Source organism: Ascidia mentula, chromosome 3 (assembly GCF_947561715.1).
Source record: "Ascidia mentula chromosome 3, kaAscMent1.1, whole genome shotgun sequence".
NCBI classification, from domain to species: Eukaryota; Metazoa; Chordata; class Ascidiacea; order Phlebobranchia; family Ascidiidae; genus Ascidia; species Ascidia mentula.
The window spans coordinates 4,070,533-4,087,728 of NC_138568.1; the positions used below are offsets into that span (position 1 = coordinate 4,070,533).

At 38.8% G+C, this 17,196-nt stretch overlaps 1 protein-coding gene and 1 long non-coding RNA gene across 5 annotated transcripts; both read right to left on the reverse strand.

Moving 5' to 3' along the window:
* Positions 1 to 57: 57 nt before the first annotated feature.
* Positions 58 to 1,277, reverse strand: LOC145895227 (uncharacterized). Of its 2 annotated transcripts, XR_014401605.1 has the most exons (4): positions 605 to 1,277; positions 484 to 551; positions 248 to 306; positions 58 to 179 (listed from the first exon to the last, which is right to left on the reverse strand). It is a non-coding gene; the product is annotated as an uncharacterized LOC145895227 (long non-coding RNA). The 2 variants fall into 2 exon arrangements; XR_014401606.1 differs by having other exon boundaries at positions 97 to 306.
* A 157-nt stretch (positions 1,278 to 1,434) lies between these two features.
* Positions 1,435 to 15,263, reverse strand: LOC145894216 (uncharacterized). Of its 3 annotated transcripts, none has more exons than XM_082982723.1 (24): positions 15,151 to 15,263; positions 14,614 to 14,673; positions 12,049 to 12,109; positions 11,768 to 11,800; positions 10,467 to 10,625; positions 9,966 to 10,088; positions 9,495 to 9,527; positions 9,097 to 9,255; positions 8,588 to 8,710; positions 7,636 to 7,668; positions 6,805 to 6,963; positions 6,211 to 6,333; positions 6,066 to 6,098; positions 5,625 to 5,789; positions 5,116 to 5,238; positions 4,673 to 4,705; positions 3,982 to 4,128; positions 3,551 to 3,688; positions 3,158 to 3,190; positions 2,883 to 3,035; positions 2,469 to 2,594; positions 2,362 to 2,394; positions 2,054 to 2,212; positions 1,435 to 1,761 (listed from the first exon to the last, which is right to left on the reverse strand). In XM_082982723.1, exons 1-24 carry the CDS (start codon positions 15,208 to 15,210, stop codon positions 1,637 to 1,639), a joined length of 2,394 nt encoding a protein of 797 aa, XP_082838849.1. In that variant the 5' UTR covers positions 15,211 to 15,263; the 3' UTR covers positions 1,435 to 1,636. The 3 variants fall into 3 exon arrangements, with proteins under 3 accessions (XP_082838849.1, XP_082838848.1, XP_082838850.1); XM_082982722.1 differs by having other exon boundaries at positions 9,495 to 9,530; XM_082982724.1 differs by lacking the exons at positions 14,614 to 14,673; positions 15,151 to 15,263 and adding an exon at positions 12,302 to 12,437 and having other exon boundaries at positions 9,495 to 9,530.
* Positions 15,264 to 17,196: the final 1,933 nt, after the last annotated feature.

Sequence of the window (17,196 nt, forward strand, 5' to 3'; positions counted from 1 at the left end):
ACTTGCAAAGCTGTGAGAAATACAACATGTTCAATTAGCAGTAATGCATTGTGATTTGCACGATAAACAAAAATATACAACAAATAAACATAGTATCAATTGAAAAGTTTCAAGGTGGACATCCACTATCTTCACCACGCATCTCTGGAGGTGTTTAAAAGTGGAAAACAGCATTTCATCTGTAAAACAACTATGTCCAGCTACAATTGTTGAAAAGTAGCAAGCCGCACACAAGCATCTTGATTACCATATTTGCTGCAGAGCAAGATGTCACGTTCAACTCAGTGGCATGTAAGCTTTCCTAATCTGTTATGAATGCAATTTGGAACATTACAAATTATATGCACAGATTTTTGGCACATACACTTTGAAATTGTATTGCAAATTTAAGCATTTGTGAATGGCATTCAGTACTGAGACTTTTACACCAAAATGATCAACAACAAAATTTTTTTATTAAAAATCTTAGGTTTTACTGCTCACTTGATTGAAATGTCAAGATACTTTGCTGTCCTTGTCTGATGAAATTATCAAACAAACTGCACATACACCTAAAAACAGATTTTGATGTGACAAAACATTATGGAGGAAAAGCAAATCTTACCAAAGACAAGTGAAGCAGCAACCAATCCAAACACAAATGCAACACTGGCGTACATTGGATTGGGAAACAATTGCTTGATTTGAACCATTTCATCGGGCAGGAGGGGTAGGCCAATTACCCAAAAGAACAAAACGGCAAACATTGTGCCAAAAACGGCGATGGAAATCTTAAAAACTAGTTTAAAACGTGGAAAAACTACCTCAGCCATGATGTTTTGCGACAAAGATCACCTCAGATTGAAACAAAGTATTAGCGAGCACTCTGCCTAGCCGTTCTAGCTAGCAAGATTGTGGTATAGTCAGCAAAGCTGCACTGATGAGAGCATGAGACCTAATAGATCAAAACAGTGGCCCTGCATCTGCATGCATCTTACTCAAAACATATTATTGGCTGGCTTTGAAAAGTGACTCAACATGCCTAAAGTATAATGTGCCATTGCGAGAAATGTAAATATTATACTGCCGTGTGTATAAACACAAATTGTTAAACATCGAAGGAACTAACTGCTAAACTACCAACTTCAATTATCCAGGGGAAGAGCCAGAGGCCCAGCCAGAGGCCCAGCCAGAGGCCCAGCCAGAGCCCGGCGGCGAATCACTATCACAACAAACAAAACTTACCCGCGAGCGTCGCTTAGTAGCAGAAATATTTTAATAATATACACCACAAGGTGGCGATAATCAATATGCGTTGGTGACAGAATTGTGCTCACAGACCAAGTTAAGACTTTTCGAATGCACGTACCGAGTAATGGTAAATACTTTTATCCTACTTTTGTTAGCAAGCTGCAACTTCATAGAGGAATTAATCCTAAACGGTAAAGTCGTTAGCATTGAAGTCACAAAGCTGTTTATTCCCAACATGGTTAAAAATTAATACACAAGGACACAAACTCACAGAGCGATTAAATATGACACAGTTACTTCAAACGGATAGGTAAAACACCAAGGAATAACAGGATATACACGGAAAACTATTGATTCAACATGAAAACTGGAACTTAGAAGAAGCGAATGGATATTTCCCTAATGTTTATACGAATTCCATTGTCTTCTCGCCGGAGCTTTTAAAAGACATGGAAAAGATTCCGTTTTGATAATTTCCAATGTATAGACGTCTGGGGTCGGTTTTTACGACTTGCACAAGTCCGCCCATGTCTAAAGAAAACAATATGTCGAAAATTGTTTGCCTTAATGTCAATGATTTAAGTTTATATCAAAACGTTAAGTTCTTGTATTCGTTCGTCGGGAAATTGTTGTTTTTTTTTGTATAAAAAAAAGGTTTGGTTCAGGCGAGGTTGAAAGTAAAAGAAATATTACTTGAACGATTGGATCAACATCAGGAAAGAAATAACCATTGTGTTTTTTTGTATGCAAGGTGAGGTTTATTAAACAAGTGATTGAATTTACTAAATTCAAAATTACCCATTGAAATTTGCACGACACTTACTTGATATTTTTCCCGCGTGAATTGCTGCCGTGCAAATGTGGGAATACTCGGAGTACTGGGTGGTTCCCCATATCATGTCCTGGGATGTTTGGCATCCAGAAGAACAGAGAACAGAAAATCGATCACTGTCAATGTTACTCCCAGTCACATGGCAAGATACTGGAACAAGTAAATAATATAGAGTGATTAAAATTCCATCCGGCTAAATTTAGGTTCTGAAACTTTCATAAATATCCTTTTTTTCAGTAAATCTAATATCACAAAACGCTTGAAGCCACCATAATTGGTTCTTGGAGGCCCATACTTACTTGTAAATATTGATGACTTGTGGGTAAGCATATCTAAACAAACAATAAGCATTTTAATGAAATCGGCAAACTTATCTATGTCAGCAATATTGAATATCGCCACTGACTTTGGAATATGAATGAAGAAATCCACTGTTCGCTGCGCGTCATACTGGTGACGTCATTGCTCTCGCTGCCGACGTAATAGTCAAGTCCCGACATCTTTCGCACTGTGACCGTGCCTCCAGTGGTCACTGAACAACACAATGTCAAAAATAAAAATTTTTTGCGTAAAAAAAACAGAGCACAACGACTTACATTTAATTCGAGCTCGCAGTATTAGTGGAACGCGCTGTAGAAAATTGTGCTTCATATGGTAAAATTTGTGGTCCAACTATTAGTGCGATTATAAACATCATTTTATTAACTTGCCATATAAAATGTGTGTGGCATGTTGATGAAAATAAAACAATATCGGTCACCAAGGATGCGTTGAATGCATAGACTTTAATTTTTAACAAAAAAAAACTGTCTCTCCTCACTTTTAATGCGTCCATCGTGCGTGGCAGCTCCACACAGGTGAGAATCATCTGTATACATCCCCGTGCCCCAAACCATGCTTTCATTGCATCCCGGCGGACACACCGCCGTGAACACGTGACTGTTGATGTCACTCACTCTGACGTCACAACTCACTGTATGAAAAAATGTTGGTCAAAGCTTACAAATGTCATCAACGCGGACGTGTTATCCATCAGTTCTTACTGGAAAAATTTAACTTGTCACAAATAAACGGCTCAATAGAAATCAAAATTACCTGATAAAATTCTGTGTTGCTTTGAATCATGATCTGAAAGGGAAACAACGGCCTATTAAGTACTCAGCAATTAGTTTCAACGTGCTAAAATAAGATTTCACCCAGTGGCGGGATTCAGCCGGTTCGCAGCGGTTCTATAGAACCGTCTCTCGAAATTTTATAACATCATCGAACCGGTTAGCATATTACTGGTTACTGTCAATGGATTATTGTAACAGAACTGGCTGAAAAATATGACTTTTGTGATAGAACCGGCGGAAAAAAAATTTGAATCCCACCACTGGATTCACCTACAACATCTTAGGTGCTGTTAAAATCGGCGTTAAACCATTATCACTGACTATATGAGCACGTTTTTGCACCACTAGACTTTTAGAAAAAAACACTGCTCACTTTGCATCGTGAAATGACCCCTTGTCGGCCATCCTACCATCCCATCATCACTGTTCATGTATTGATTGAAATTACCGACGAACTTGATACCACCCGACGTTCTTCTTATTTCAACAGTCTTTCCAGCCAGTTCACGACCTGTGTTTCCGAAAAGGAACGTTCAGTCGATAAAATACAGCAAATATCGTTTATTTCCAATGTAAAGAAACTGAAGTTAAAGATGCACAACACCAACAGTTGATAAAAGAGCTTTTTTGCAGCAGAACACGTATTTATTCCTAGGGAGCATCTGTTTAATAATAATTTATGATCCAGCAAACACGTTGTATTCACACTAATATCGTAACATGTGTGCTGGAGGATTCACTAACAACAAAAAAATCGTCATTTAGGCGTTTTTTAGCTTTAATATATTGACGAAATTTACGTACCCTTTGCACAAATGCGCGTGGTAGCGCTGTAGAGCCCATGTGCGGTGTTTTCGAACAGATCCAACGTCGGATCCACAGCGCACCCATGCGGACACGTGACGGCAAACTCGGTTGAGATCACGTTGGAAGCGGAGAAATCACATGAAACTTCAACAAAAATGATCGAATCAATATAGGTTTAACTTCCCATAGACTTGTTCAAAGCTTATTACATTTGGGTTATTTAGTGCCACATACAGCGCCTCATTAGGGCCATTGAGAGTGTAATTACCATAACGGGGCCCCAATGGACCCCCTATAACATAGGGATTGAACGGGTCCCAAAGGAAAAGTTTCGCACCAGCACAGCTATTTCTATCAATGGCATAGAAATGTTACATATATATAGAGCTTGTGTTTTTGGAGGAAAGTTTGTTTAATATTTGGATGCGCACGATTATTATAAAATGTATACGGAAATAAACCTTATAGCTGGTAACATTTTAGCCGAATATTACTTTTAAAAACGTATGTTAATAGAAATAACTAAAGTTGAAAGCGGCATTTGACTTAATTAAAAAAAATGATGGATTAATTGAATTAAAACTTGCCCTAAACATAAATTTCATCGTGAATCACGAACAACGTAACGTTTTAAAGGAGAAATTCACTTTTCCTAGGTTTATTGAATAAACAAATGCCACCACTCTACCTGTAGGAGCAGTTGTTACATCATCCAGGTAACCTGAAAATAAACAAGACATTCAATTATTGAGAAATATTGGTCAGTGACTCACAGGCGATGTAAACAGACCTCATTCGTCACCGAATGTCAGCGGTTAAAGTCAAATGTTAAGTCGGAGGTTTGTAATCGCAGCGCCCAAAACCGCATGTAATAGGCAGCATTTACTTTTTCGAGGCAGTGCATATGAGAACTAATTTTAAAACGTTATCCTGCTTCGATACAGGGTATATTGTGGTTGATTTAGTGTTACACAGTAGGTTTGAGCATAGAAAAAAAAATACGTGATACTTTTTCTTTTTTGTTTCTTTTTTACATTTGAAATTTTATGACAACAACGGGACACTTAAATGTAAATCACGTGTCCTGTATACTTGAACCATAACCACGAGTTTGTATTTTTTTTTGCTTACCGCCGAACGTGAACGCGTCGAGTTCCGACTCAACTCCCAAACTCTCAATCTCGTTTTGTCGAGATCCGACGAACGAAGATTGTTGTCCAACTTTTCGAACTGTAACCATTCCCCCGTCCATATCTACAACCGATACATTAATATAAATATATTCGTATTTTCACCTTAAATGTGGCTTCAAACAATTGTGACATAGGCACAACTGTAAAGCAACTACAGAATAAAATATTTCATATTATTACAAAATCAGTGAGTTGTATGTGTTTTTAATGTATTGTGTTTTTTGATGTATTTTTCTTGGAAAATTCTTTACAAATTAACGACAAACATAAAACAAATACAAGCAGGTTAATCCGTTTCGGCCACGAAGCAATCTAAATATTACAAGAAAAATCTGACTTTAAAACGAAATATTCACAATATAATTGTGTTTTGTATAAGCTGAAATTCACTGATTATTTATTTGTCAATTTGTTTTGGGACTATCTGGCTACGGTCAATATACGTACCCGTAATCACACCAGCGTGCAGAGCAGCCAGGCACAACCGGCTTGTGGTAGCGTAGACAGTGGTACCGGTCAGCAGCCCCCCGATTGAGTGGCGAAGGCAGCGGCGTGGACACTCCACCGCAAATGTCTTCTCCAAAAAGTGGTTGGCAGTTGTTTCACACGAAACTGAAAGAGTTAACATTTAATGCTATATAGGAAGTGACTGTTTGAACCTTTTGTTGTTGACAGTTGACAGCAAAACTACAATCCATTATCTTGTGGATCGTGCGTTGCGAAACAAAATCGTTTTAAACTGAAATTTGGACGCTTTCAAACACATTTTTTTTTAAATTAGCATTGCCATTTTTCAACTTGTATGCAAATGTGCAGATGCTCAGTATCATTATGTTTCAAGTTGTTCTGCGTGCAAAAAGAAAGCTACTTCCCTATACGACTAATTACCTTTGATAAGTCGTGGATGCCTCCAGACCGACCCTGCAAAACAAACAAATCAATGAATACCAAGCGGGCGTCAGCATCGCGCTACACCTTTCCAAAACCAAAATCCCAACTTAATGAAATGTCGAGGGTTAGTGCAGGTACTTACCACCGACCACGAACGAACGTTCTGGTTTGTTGCTGGATTTTGACGTCACTCCGTTCTTCCTGCAGCCCGTGAATGACGTGAGTTTGGCTTGTTTTTGTACTGTGACAACTCCACCAAGAGAACCTACATCAGAAAGGTTGAGATAAAATATTTTCATTTATAGTTTCACGTTAAAGTAAAGGCATAGTTTCGCAGAAATCCCAGAAAAGTTATTTAGTGCGATAGACGCTGCTACGAGAATTGTGCTTTTTCGCATAGAACTAAACAGCCACGATCAATAGTAAGATTTCGCCACAAAGTGCGTTTTGCTGAAAACAAAATCAAAAAACACGACATTTCATACAGAACCAACTTAAATAATTATTAACCACCAAAATAGAAAGGTTTTCGTGTGTTGGTAAATATTGGAATCAAAACAACCCCATCCGTGATACTAAGGCCAAAAATATTGCCAAAATGTATAGTATCTTATACAGTTCTGATATACTAAATATGATGGTATAGAGACAATCAAAACAGCCCGACACTTTTAATAAGTATCATTTTTCAATGATGCCAATTCTAGCAATACGTCAAATCAAACAGGGGATTCACCGTCGAGATATCCGTTATGTACAGCCGCGGCGCAGACGTTTGACTCCGTGGAGTAAGGGCCCTCTCCAGTCACCTGACTGTTTGCGTCTCCGCATCCAGGAGGACACGACACAGTGAAGTAATCCTCTCGGATTTGATTTGCCGTCAAACCGCATCCGACTGAAAGGAAACGAATGTGAATAAAAAACCTGTAGTAAGTTAAATGGAAAATGTGTTCTAATGCATGTTATGTGTATAAGTTATCATGCACCGTCCTGTAGACAAATGAATGCTTGATGGAACTTAACTCCCAACGATTGCTTGCTGGACATAGCGGATATGTCAAGTTTACGAATGCCTTGTTAGAATTGTCTTGAAGTATAATATTTAAAAAAACTAGTTGATTTAGTATAAAGGCAAGTCTAAAAACGAGTTGATTTTTGCAAACACAAAATCGTGTGCAAACTAATGCAATATTTTATTCCTTCGTGGATGATGGATTACTGCGCTACGGTTTCCGAAAACATTTTGGAAACCGTAAAATCACGACCAGCGCGCAAAGCGAAATTGGCCAAACGTGAGAGATCGGTCGTCATATCATAATGATAATATGAGGAAATTGGCAGATTTCGTTAAAGGTTTGTCGTGGCCGTGCATTCGGATGGTGGCACAGGGTCAACGTAGAATGCACGTCACGGGAATTTGTTACGTGATTAAAATCCCATCAAACCACTCGAGAATTTTTTTTCTGCTTTTCTTCAGTGTTTAAACGAAACAGGATACCAGGAAACGTTTCACCGAGAAGTTTCAAAGAAAATGGTTCTACCGAAAGCATAGAAATCGTAAATTTACCTGGAAGAACGGATGAAAGAGTTTGTTGATAACCTGAAAAACATAAACGGGAAACGTCATTTTCCTAAACGTATATTTCTATCGCGGCAGTCAAATAAGAGCGCTTACAACGAAGCAAAATTATGGCCAAAAGTTAAGTTTACAAAATAGTTTCCAGTTATAACACTCCAAAGTTCGCGTCGAATTATAACTTTTCAAAACCGGTTCGCGAGAATATTACTATCTATTACACGCAAACACCGTGCAATCCAGGTGGGTATCGTCCCTAGCCATATACAGTGATTCTAACAACGCATTTTTTGTAGATAAGATCTGAAACCATGCTTAGCCTTTAAACACGTGTGGTTGATGAAAAAGCACTTGACATTAAGATGAAATGCGCTTTGCTTGGAAAAGTAAGATTCTGGCTTGTGGTGGATCAAGATTTAAAGTGTGTTCGTGTTAAGGTGGTCGACCACTTATTTCTGGCTATGACAAATTCGTGAACTGGTTTAAACTGGTCTATGTTGTGTATGCGCACTGTTATAGTCGGCGTTCTAAAGTTGTTTAAGGTATCCAAAATTGAGCTGCACGTAATCTTGATTTTGTTACAATTAAAGGTTATCTTAAAGCACATTTTCTTGCAAATATTTGCGACAACGTTGTTTTTGCCTGGAAAGCCTTTTATGCGACATGTTAAATTCAGAATAAACCCAATGAAATCTTTTAAAATTCGCTAAACATAAACTCCGCACGTAGCATATTATGGGCAATACGGAGAAAATGAATTGGTCAAAAAAAACAAGCCTTCCCAAAGACAAATCGAGTATGAAGAGAAGCGCTCCAGGTTTTTCACGAGTTTTGGCGCCGACCAATCGTACGACAAATCGAGGCGTCAGATCCTGCTGGAAATCGCGCGTATGACGTCACACGAAGCTTACGTCAATCAAACACGTTTTACCGACGAACATACTTTGCACTGTGAAGGCTTCCATGACTTCATTAAGAGCCATTGACTCCATTCCATTCTGTTGAGTTCCGTTGAATGTCAATTGGTTCGGTATTTTCTCGATCATTACCCTTCCACCTTTCGAAGCTGTGACGTAAGAGGTCGGAATTCGTTATTTCGGTTCACAAAAAAATCTCAAAATAACGGAAGATGCCTAGTTCGTTCAATTGCAATTACACAGATTTCGTCCGAGAGACAAAAGCTCGGCAAACTCCTGAACGTTTTTATGCAAATCGATCAATCTACGAAATATGCATCGGTTACGTATGTTTATCCAAAGTTAATTTTTGGCCTGGTTGCAACTTGGTACGTTTGGACAAACTCAAGCCCCAACTGTTTAATTTTGTAAAACAATTTTCGCACCAACATCGGATAATTCTTTACCTATTATTGTAAACTTTAATTACGCTATATGACTTTGGCTCGATATATTTCATTAAATACACACAGAGTAGCCAATATATGATTCTTACCACTGATTTGACCACTGTGTATTGCGGCTGCGCATATGTAAGAACTGATTGCGTAAACTCCGCTGCCCCAAAGCTGCTCGGAAAGTGCGTCACAGCCTCCTGGACAGATCGCCATGTAGGAACTTTCGCTGGTGAAATCGGCTTGTGCGAGGCAAGACACTGAAAACCGTAAAAGTGTTGGTAATGTTGTTGGTTACGTCGATATGTGGGTATTATCCCGAAATACTCACAAAGGGTAATTTGCAGGCGTAATAAAACCTAAATATTGTAGTCATTTAGTTGCCAACTGATAATTTTTTTCGTTGAAAGTTGCAATTTCGAACGCATTAGCGGCAAACACATACATCGTCAGGTACAATTATAAAGTGCACGAAGGACAGTTTGCGGACAAAACTCACCCGAATACAGCTTCTGTTGGGCGTCGGCGGCATCTGCTGAATAAAAGTTCAAGTCAGTAATTAACGATTACGTGGTTCAATTAAATCACAAACAGGAAGAGCGACTTTGCAGACCGTAATGGCCGGTTGAACACGACCGGTAACTGGTAATCATCACTGCTTTGACTGAAAGGGCACAAATACCGCGGTAAACAAATTCGGTAAAAACCACTTTTTCTGAGAATGGAGATACAAGGACCACTTGACTGGAGTGTTCAATTGATCGTAAAAATTCAAAGAAAGCAAAGTTCTTATTCTTCAAAGCGTTTGTGTGTTGCTGGTTAAGTATTTATTGGAAACAAGAATATTGTTTGCAACGCGTAGCCCGCCTTATACTTTAACACGTTGACTTTCAAAAAAATGAAAAAACAGCTAACGAACAAATGGAAATTAGCAGGCAAAAAGTTACCAAAGTATTCAAAATTTCCTAACCTTGAAAAACAAATGATGCGTTGGCGAGGTCGTGCGATTTGCTGGTGACGTCATTGAGCGTGCTGCCGATAAATGATGGAAGGCCTTCCATTTTGCGAATGGTCACGGTCCCGCCTTTTGCAGCTAAAATCCATAAACAAAACAAAGGTTTTAAACCAAAGCACATTGTTAAAAATGCCTTGCGTTGTTTGGAGGAAAGAATAATTCATAGTGCTGTTTATTATGAAAGCTCGTGTATTCGGTCGAAATACTTCTCATTTAGATGGAGAAGCGTGTTAAACATTTTTTGATTTGTGACGAAATGCAATTACTACCATGCACGTAAAGTTGGTGTGAATTTGAAACATTCTTACTGTGGAAGTTTACGCATAAACAGAGCTCCAAAAAAATGCCATATTTTCATTTCCGTGGATGCCTCCAGTAGTTATAGCATTAACTTGGTTTGATATTGAATAACACTTCAACTTCAACGGTAAGTTGTAAAAATCGAGTAAGCCGTACCTTCGATTCTTCCATCGTGAATGGCTGCCGCGCACACAAAACTTCCCAAAGTGTATCGTTGACTTCCCCATAATTTATCCGTGACGCCTTGGCATTTGGCTGGACATCTCAAAGTTAGAGTTGCGCCTTCGATATCGCCGGCAGTTGCATAACAAGAGACTGAGGAAAGATCGCATATTCATGTTTATTGCATGCTATTCTATCGAAAATGCATTGTCGGACACAACAAAATATTATTCCGATCCTAAAACGACCATTATATCAATTGCGGCGTTTTGACAAATGTTGAATTTTGTGTCGAACATTTCAACTTTCAGACAAAATCAACTTTCATTCGCATAATTTCGCCCGAGAAAAAAAATTTTTCTCAATCAGACAAAGCTGTTATGTTGCAATACAGCGTCATATACACGGTTTGTTGCAAAATTGCGGTTTAGGAATTAAAAGTTTTGCTTCGCTTTCAGGTTATTGTTAGTTGTTGATCGCTTGTTGTGAAAACAGCGTCAATTTCTAAAGACTCCGATTTCGCTGTTGATAATCCGATTTGAGTCTGAGGTCGAAGAAAGCGTGAATTCCCGATCGGAGATTTTAAAGACTAAACAGCGACAAATCTTTTTTTGGTAACTGGTTGTTTGGTCTCAAGACGACCATGTGGCGGATGACGTTTTGTTTGTCGGTGTGCTTAGCTGTTGATTTTTAGCAGGGTTTGGACTATATAGGAACTGTGGGTCGCGTCTCAATATGTGGTCGCCAAATGTAATTTTGTGATCGCGGAACAAAAGCTTCGATTTTCGATAAAAAAAGTTGTACTAGTCTTCTTGTTCTCTATGCCCATGTAGAGACCGAACATGGGATAAGAATTTAATTAAAAAATCTCGAAACGAAACGTGTTATTCTAATGGTCAGAAATGTTAATGCCGAAAACGTGAGCACGACCAATGAATGTTGAAATTTTAAACAGTTCGCGAAGTAGGAACCCGAGAAGCCGGCTTTTTCCATATTTGCACGTGAAAATATGCACAATGTACGTAGGGGTATGTTACGATACGCCCACTTTGGGTACACCGTAAACAATATTGGTGATTCATGGCCAAGATTTGGGCAAAGGTTAGGAACAGCGGTCCCATAGTTAATTTTGTACAAAACCCACATAACTTAATCAACGTCAGTACTTCAGTATTGAGAATCTATAAAACTGGAAAGTCGCATTCTTAAGGATTAGCAAAGTTCCTGGATGTTGCCGCAAAAAATAAACTACTTAAAACTGAACCCCCGTAAATAATTTCAATCGCTACACGTACTTGCTGTTGTAGACAGAACCTCGGTCACCAAGTCTGAAAAAATATAACAATTCACAAGCAGAACTTAATTGGTTTAAAAAGTATAAAAGAATTTGTCTAAAATATGGAGCTTACGTTGCTTTAAACAGAAAATCCTTCTTATATAAACACACATAGTAAATGTTTTTTCGTCATGTAAAGGCAAGATATTGGGCTCTTTTAATATTACCTTAGATCACTCGAAAGCACAAACCAAAACTACGAATTTTGTTTCTATATTGTCATTAGGACTTAAAACTTACGGGGGTTGAGTTTATCCACCGATGTCAGAATTCTTAAGTTGTCGATCGCCCCTGACGTCACCTGTAATAGAAAACATTGAAATTACACATGAAAGTTGATCCTCAAACCAGTTGGACCAGTAAAAACTCGTAATAATGAGACCCCATATAAATAATGTTCCAATATCAATAAATTAATTTATTTTTGAACAGAAATTGTCAATTATTAAAATTTGGTGTGGTTCCTGGTATTTCTTTACATATTTTTCCTCACCGTATGTAAAATCAGCATCCACGATACCACAAAAACCGCGTAAGACATCCCGACCAACTATAATACCAATTTATACACAATACAAAACACTTGGGTCTGTCAAATTTTACCACAAACAAGAGCCTACGTTTTAACAAGAAACAATATTATCAGAAGCCTAGCCTTTGCGCTCAACCAAAAAGACGTACAATGCAGCCCAAACGATTTTGCGATAAAATTCGCGGCTTGCGGATCGGGCCTGCGCACGACACAAAGATATTAGTCGATCACGCTCGCCTCCCTGCTTGGCTACTTCTTCCACTTCTGACGTAGAGGCTTGGTAATTGCCTTAAGGCCAGCTGCCAAACGCTTGCAGCGACTTAGCGTCGGGGAAAAGTTTAGATACGGGTGATGTTTCTTATAAATCCTGTGCGCTTCGAAAAATCGTTGAATGAATTGATTGATCGAGACTTTTTATCCGGAAACGGACGCAGTGATTTGGGGAAATTGTGATAACCATCATTTACGTGGCTGCCTTCAAATTACAATAAAAATATTTAACCCTTTTACCGATGAAACATGGCGAACATTGTGTTACTTGAAGACAAAAATCCACAATTTTTTTCGTATAAGAGTGCATGTTCCTTGTTGTTTCTTTGCAAGGTGATTATAAACTATAACCTCTGTCTTCTATGCGCTTAACAAACAAGGTTTTGCACCGTACTCTAGCAACAAAAAAGGATTAGAATCTTTGCTTTACGGGGTACCTCAAATCCATCTTCTAAATATTGTTTTTTTGTTGTGATTAACACCAACACCTTTAACAAAATATATTCGCGACGGAGGAAATATTTAAAATTGTAGTTTTTCGCCGTTCGCCCTTAAACACGACAACGTAAAGTTTTAGGGTGTATATTTAGGTCAGGCAAAAGCGCCCCTCAAGTTTCCGAACAAGATTTTCGTCAAGATGAACGCTCCTATGACCAATTTGCCTGCAATGTTGAATACCCGTAATTTCTCTTGATTGGTGCCGAACCATTAATTGCCTCAAGCTTTCGCGAGCGTGGCAATAACGACAGAAGTGGATGACCTTATTCTTTTACAAAGGAAATAGTGATTTGGAACGACGATTTCGATGACTATTCGACGTCATCGAGGCATGTGCGCGCTTCCTTCGAAATTAACATGCGATATTTTGCACGCAACCATAGCCAACGCGACGCGTGCTTTGTGAAGCGGGAACTTATTGCTGTCGTCATACATGGTTAACATTGTTTGTGAAAAAAAGGTGCAAAACACCTGCGGTTCTCAATCTTTTTTACCTCATTTACAACTTTCGGTTCAAAGGGAATGTTTATTTCCCACTGGTATTTAAACTTAAAACTAAGAATTTAATTACTGCGCTTTCGCTATGTACGTGTTGTAACTTTTTCGATCGCAAGGCATGACCAATTGCCAGAAGTGTACGACACACAGTGAATGGAGAACATAAAATTTCTTTTCCAACTACTTTTTGTATATTCCGGTGCACACTAATTACCTACAACCGTATAATTTCCCACAGGTTGAGAACTATACTGCTAATAGAGGAAAGCCAAAGAATAATTGAATCAATAAAATGGTATATCTTTGTTTGTTAGAAAGGTTGACGACGGAAACTGTAAATGACGTCTAAACTTTCCAGGAATTCTTATGTAAACCATGTCTTTTCCGCGTGCGACTTGTTTGGAAAAAATCATTGAACTTACGCCGCACCAAACACATTGTTCACGATTTTATTTAAAATCGGCATAATTTCCATGCGACCATTTTTGGAGGTATAGTTCCCTAGACATGGGGATATCACCATAACAAGTTATTATACAGTTTGGACCCCACTGATTTTGGGAACCATTGATCTATATGGTGACATCCCTATGTCAAGGAAACTACTTCCATCCACTAAACTTTCGAGCCAACTGTCTTCGCATAAGTACAACCAAAATTCCCGTGGACACGAATCCTTTCGTTAAAAGAAGCAGCTCGACCACAAATGTCGCATTGAATAAAGATGAAGTTGTGTTATTCGTGTAATAGCGATTGCGTTCCATAATTCCGTACATATGTGTAATCAAGGTTTTGTATTCTAGTAACACTGGCCCGCGGGATAAACTAACCGTTAGTTATCGCCCGCAACAAAATTTAGTTGGACCTCACTGATCTAAAACTAATTATCCCCGGGTAACAACAAATTGAAGTGTCCTTGCCATTTACTGAAGCCACGCTGTTTATTATACGTCAATCACATCTCTGAAGTTATATCTTGCAGGATTTAAAATTTCAAACCAACTTACCGCACTCCAACCGACGCTTGGTTCGTTCCAATTTTCACCGATCACCGAGAAAGATTTGACCTAAAAATTGAGACATATTATCGATATTGGTACTTTGATAGGGTCGCCCAAAAATTTCTTACATACACTGCATATTTTTTACATGTTGTGTGCACTAAATTAACAGAAATGCTGATATCACATTCCAGTACATATTTCAAATATTACTATGATAACTTAGTGTCAATGCTTCTATTTTTAGAATACATGTTTCGCTTTATTAAGCATCATTAGTTCTTAATCTGTTTGAATAATGAAACATGTATTTTTAAAAAATAAGCGATGACACAACGTTATTATAGTAAAATTTGAAATTGACATTAAAGTTTCACTTGTGTCACGCCAAAGAAGTGTTGCTGGCCAGGTTATGATTTCGTGAAGCTAAAACATTTTTATTGTTAATCCAGTACATATAGACAATTTCAGAAAGCTTCGCACTATCTGCAGTAAATCCAATGATTGGCGTAGAACCAAATTGCTCAAAACGAGAGAATTTACCTGAGTAAATATTGCCAACAGAAATACAACTAACGTCGTTCGGTCCACATTAAAATACATGATACACTTTTGCTGCCAGAATATATTCGAAAATAATCTGAAACGAAAGTAAATTGTTGAGTATCATCCAGCCATTCCCTGAACCTTGCATTAAAACACCTTTTATTGCTGCTAGTGTTTAACTACGGCAAAAACTCGCAACCTAAAGAAAACATTAAGAATCTGCTAGAATTACACTGCTAAACGCGCCCGAAAATTTGTAACTACGTTTGTCGGTCGCTTTGGATGGAACAACATGCAAAGAATCACTGCAGTGAAACGGTGAAAATGAACGAAAAAATCGGCCCATTCGGGTTATTTCATTTGCCATTAAACTCTCGTGTAAAAAACCCGACGCGGGTAATATCCGGGCTTAGGGCGATTACAGTTGCAATCACACGACTCCTGTTGTTTTTCGAAAGTGTGACGTGTCGCGGTAAGTGCTACGCAACAATGCGAGCTTTAATTCGTGCGCAAAGTGACGTAACAACTAAACCGCTCGCGGCTTTCACTTCGAAACATACTTGACCAAGAGAATGGGACCACGCAATGTGTTTGCGCGTGCACATCTATTAACACGATATGAGGTCATTTGTGTTCCACCTGGAAGATAATTTGGTGGTAAATCATTTCACAGCAATTTAAAAGTTGTTTTTCGATTTCGTAAAACTAAACTTGTAACAAAACAGGAAACATTACACCTACTGATGCACATAAAAATCAGTCTATTATCGCTCAAAATACATAAAAATACTTCTAATTTTTTTACCACATCGGGGGCTTGAACCCATGGTATCCTGGTCACGAAGCCCTACCCGTTTTACTGCATGCCTAGTCTGTGAGTCGAGAACCTTAACGTTGCCAACCACACAATAAATTCCGCCACCGGCTCTCTTGCCCCTTGCGTGTACAAATATTGCCCGTGTGGTCTTTAATTTACGGCATGGGTTCAATTTTGTAATAGACAAGCTCTCCTGACCAATGCTTATAGTACACCCAGTAATAGGATCCGGTTATGTGTTCTGGCGTCATGTTTTGTTTTTACGGAATATCAAGATACAAAAAGGATGTTTACTGGTTCCACATGGAAAAAAATGTCTTCTAGCTATATTTTAATGATCCACCATTTCCTTTGACGTTTATACTCATCAAATATAATTGCCGAATGATCAAAAAAAGATTTCCATTGCATACGCCATGTATATCGGTGAGCTTAACCAACTTTTCAACATTATTTGTATCGGTTGTCCGTTAACCCAGCAGTTAAAATGCTTTTAATAGTCTGATAAACAAAAGTTAAATCGTTCGTCCCAGGTGTCTTTGGCACGTTCCTACAACACAACAGAACCACGACAAGCAAACCCACACTGAATGTTTGCCATTAAATGATTGCTCAAACGACAAACTGGTTTTATTGCTGGGCAAACTGCCGTTGTCCAAACTACGCTTTCCGGAGGCTTTTTTGTATACGGCCATAAAACTCGAAAATAATGATGACGCAGGTATTAGACCTCATCCAGTTACGGAGCAGGTCAGTACGTGTGTGTGTGTTGGATGTGAAATTAAACATGTTTCTGGAAAGCCTTTCTCTGTGTAAAAGAGACTATTTTAAAGGCATGTGTTGATAAAAGGCGACTTAGGGGTACCCAACACTGCCATAACTAATCTATATTCACAGCATTACATATATATAGGCGCAAAAACAACTGGGCCATAAATGGCGCCGCTGAAAAGTAATTATTTTCGACGCCGCCACGACCGTTACCGCCAGGTTGCCAGGCGCAGGGCCCGTTTGACGCCAGAGATTGCGATGGGCGTCAAAAAAGCAAATAGATTTTACGATGTGGGTCATAAGGCTTGCGGTCGAGCGCAAACGCGGTCAGAGGGCTTTACGACTCGGGACAACAAATCATGTTTAGGAGCTGCCTCATGGCCTGCTGTGTGATGACGCACAATGTGGGGTTGGGTGAGAGTGAAGTGAGGGCTTTTTGGGTTAACCTGGGGATG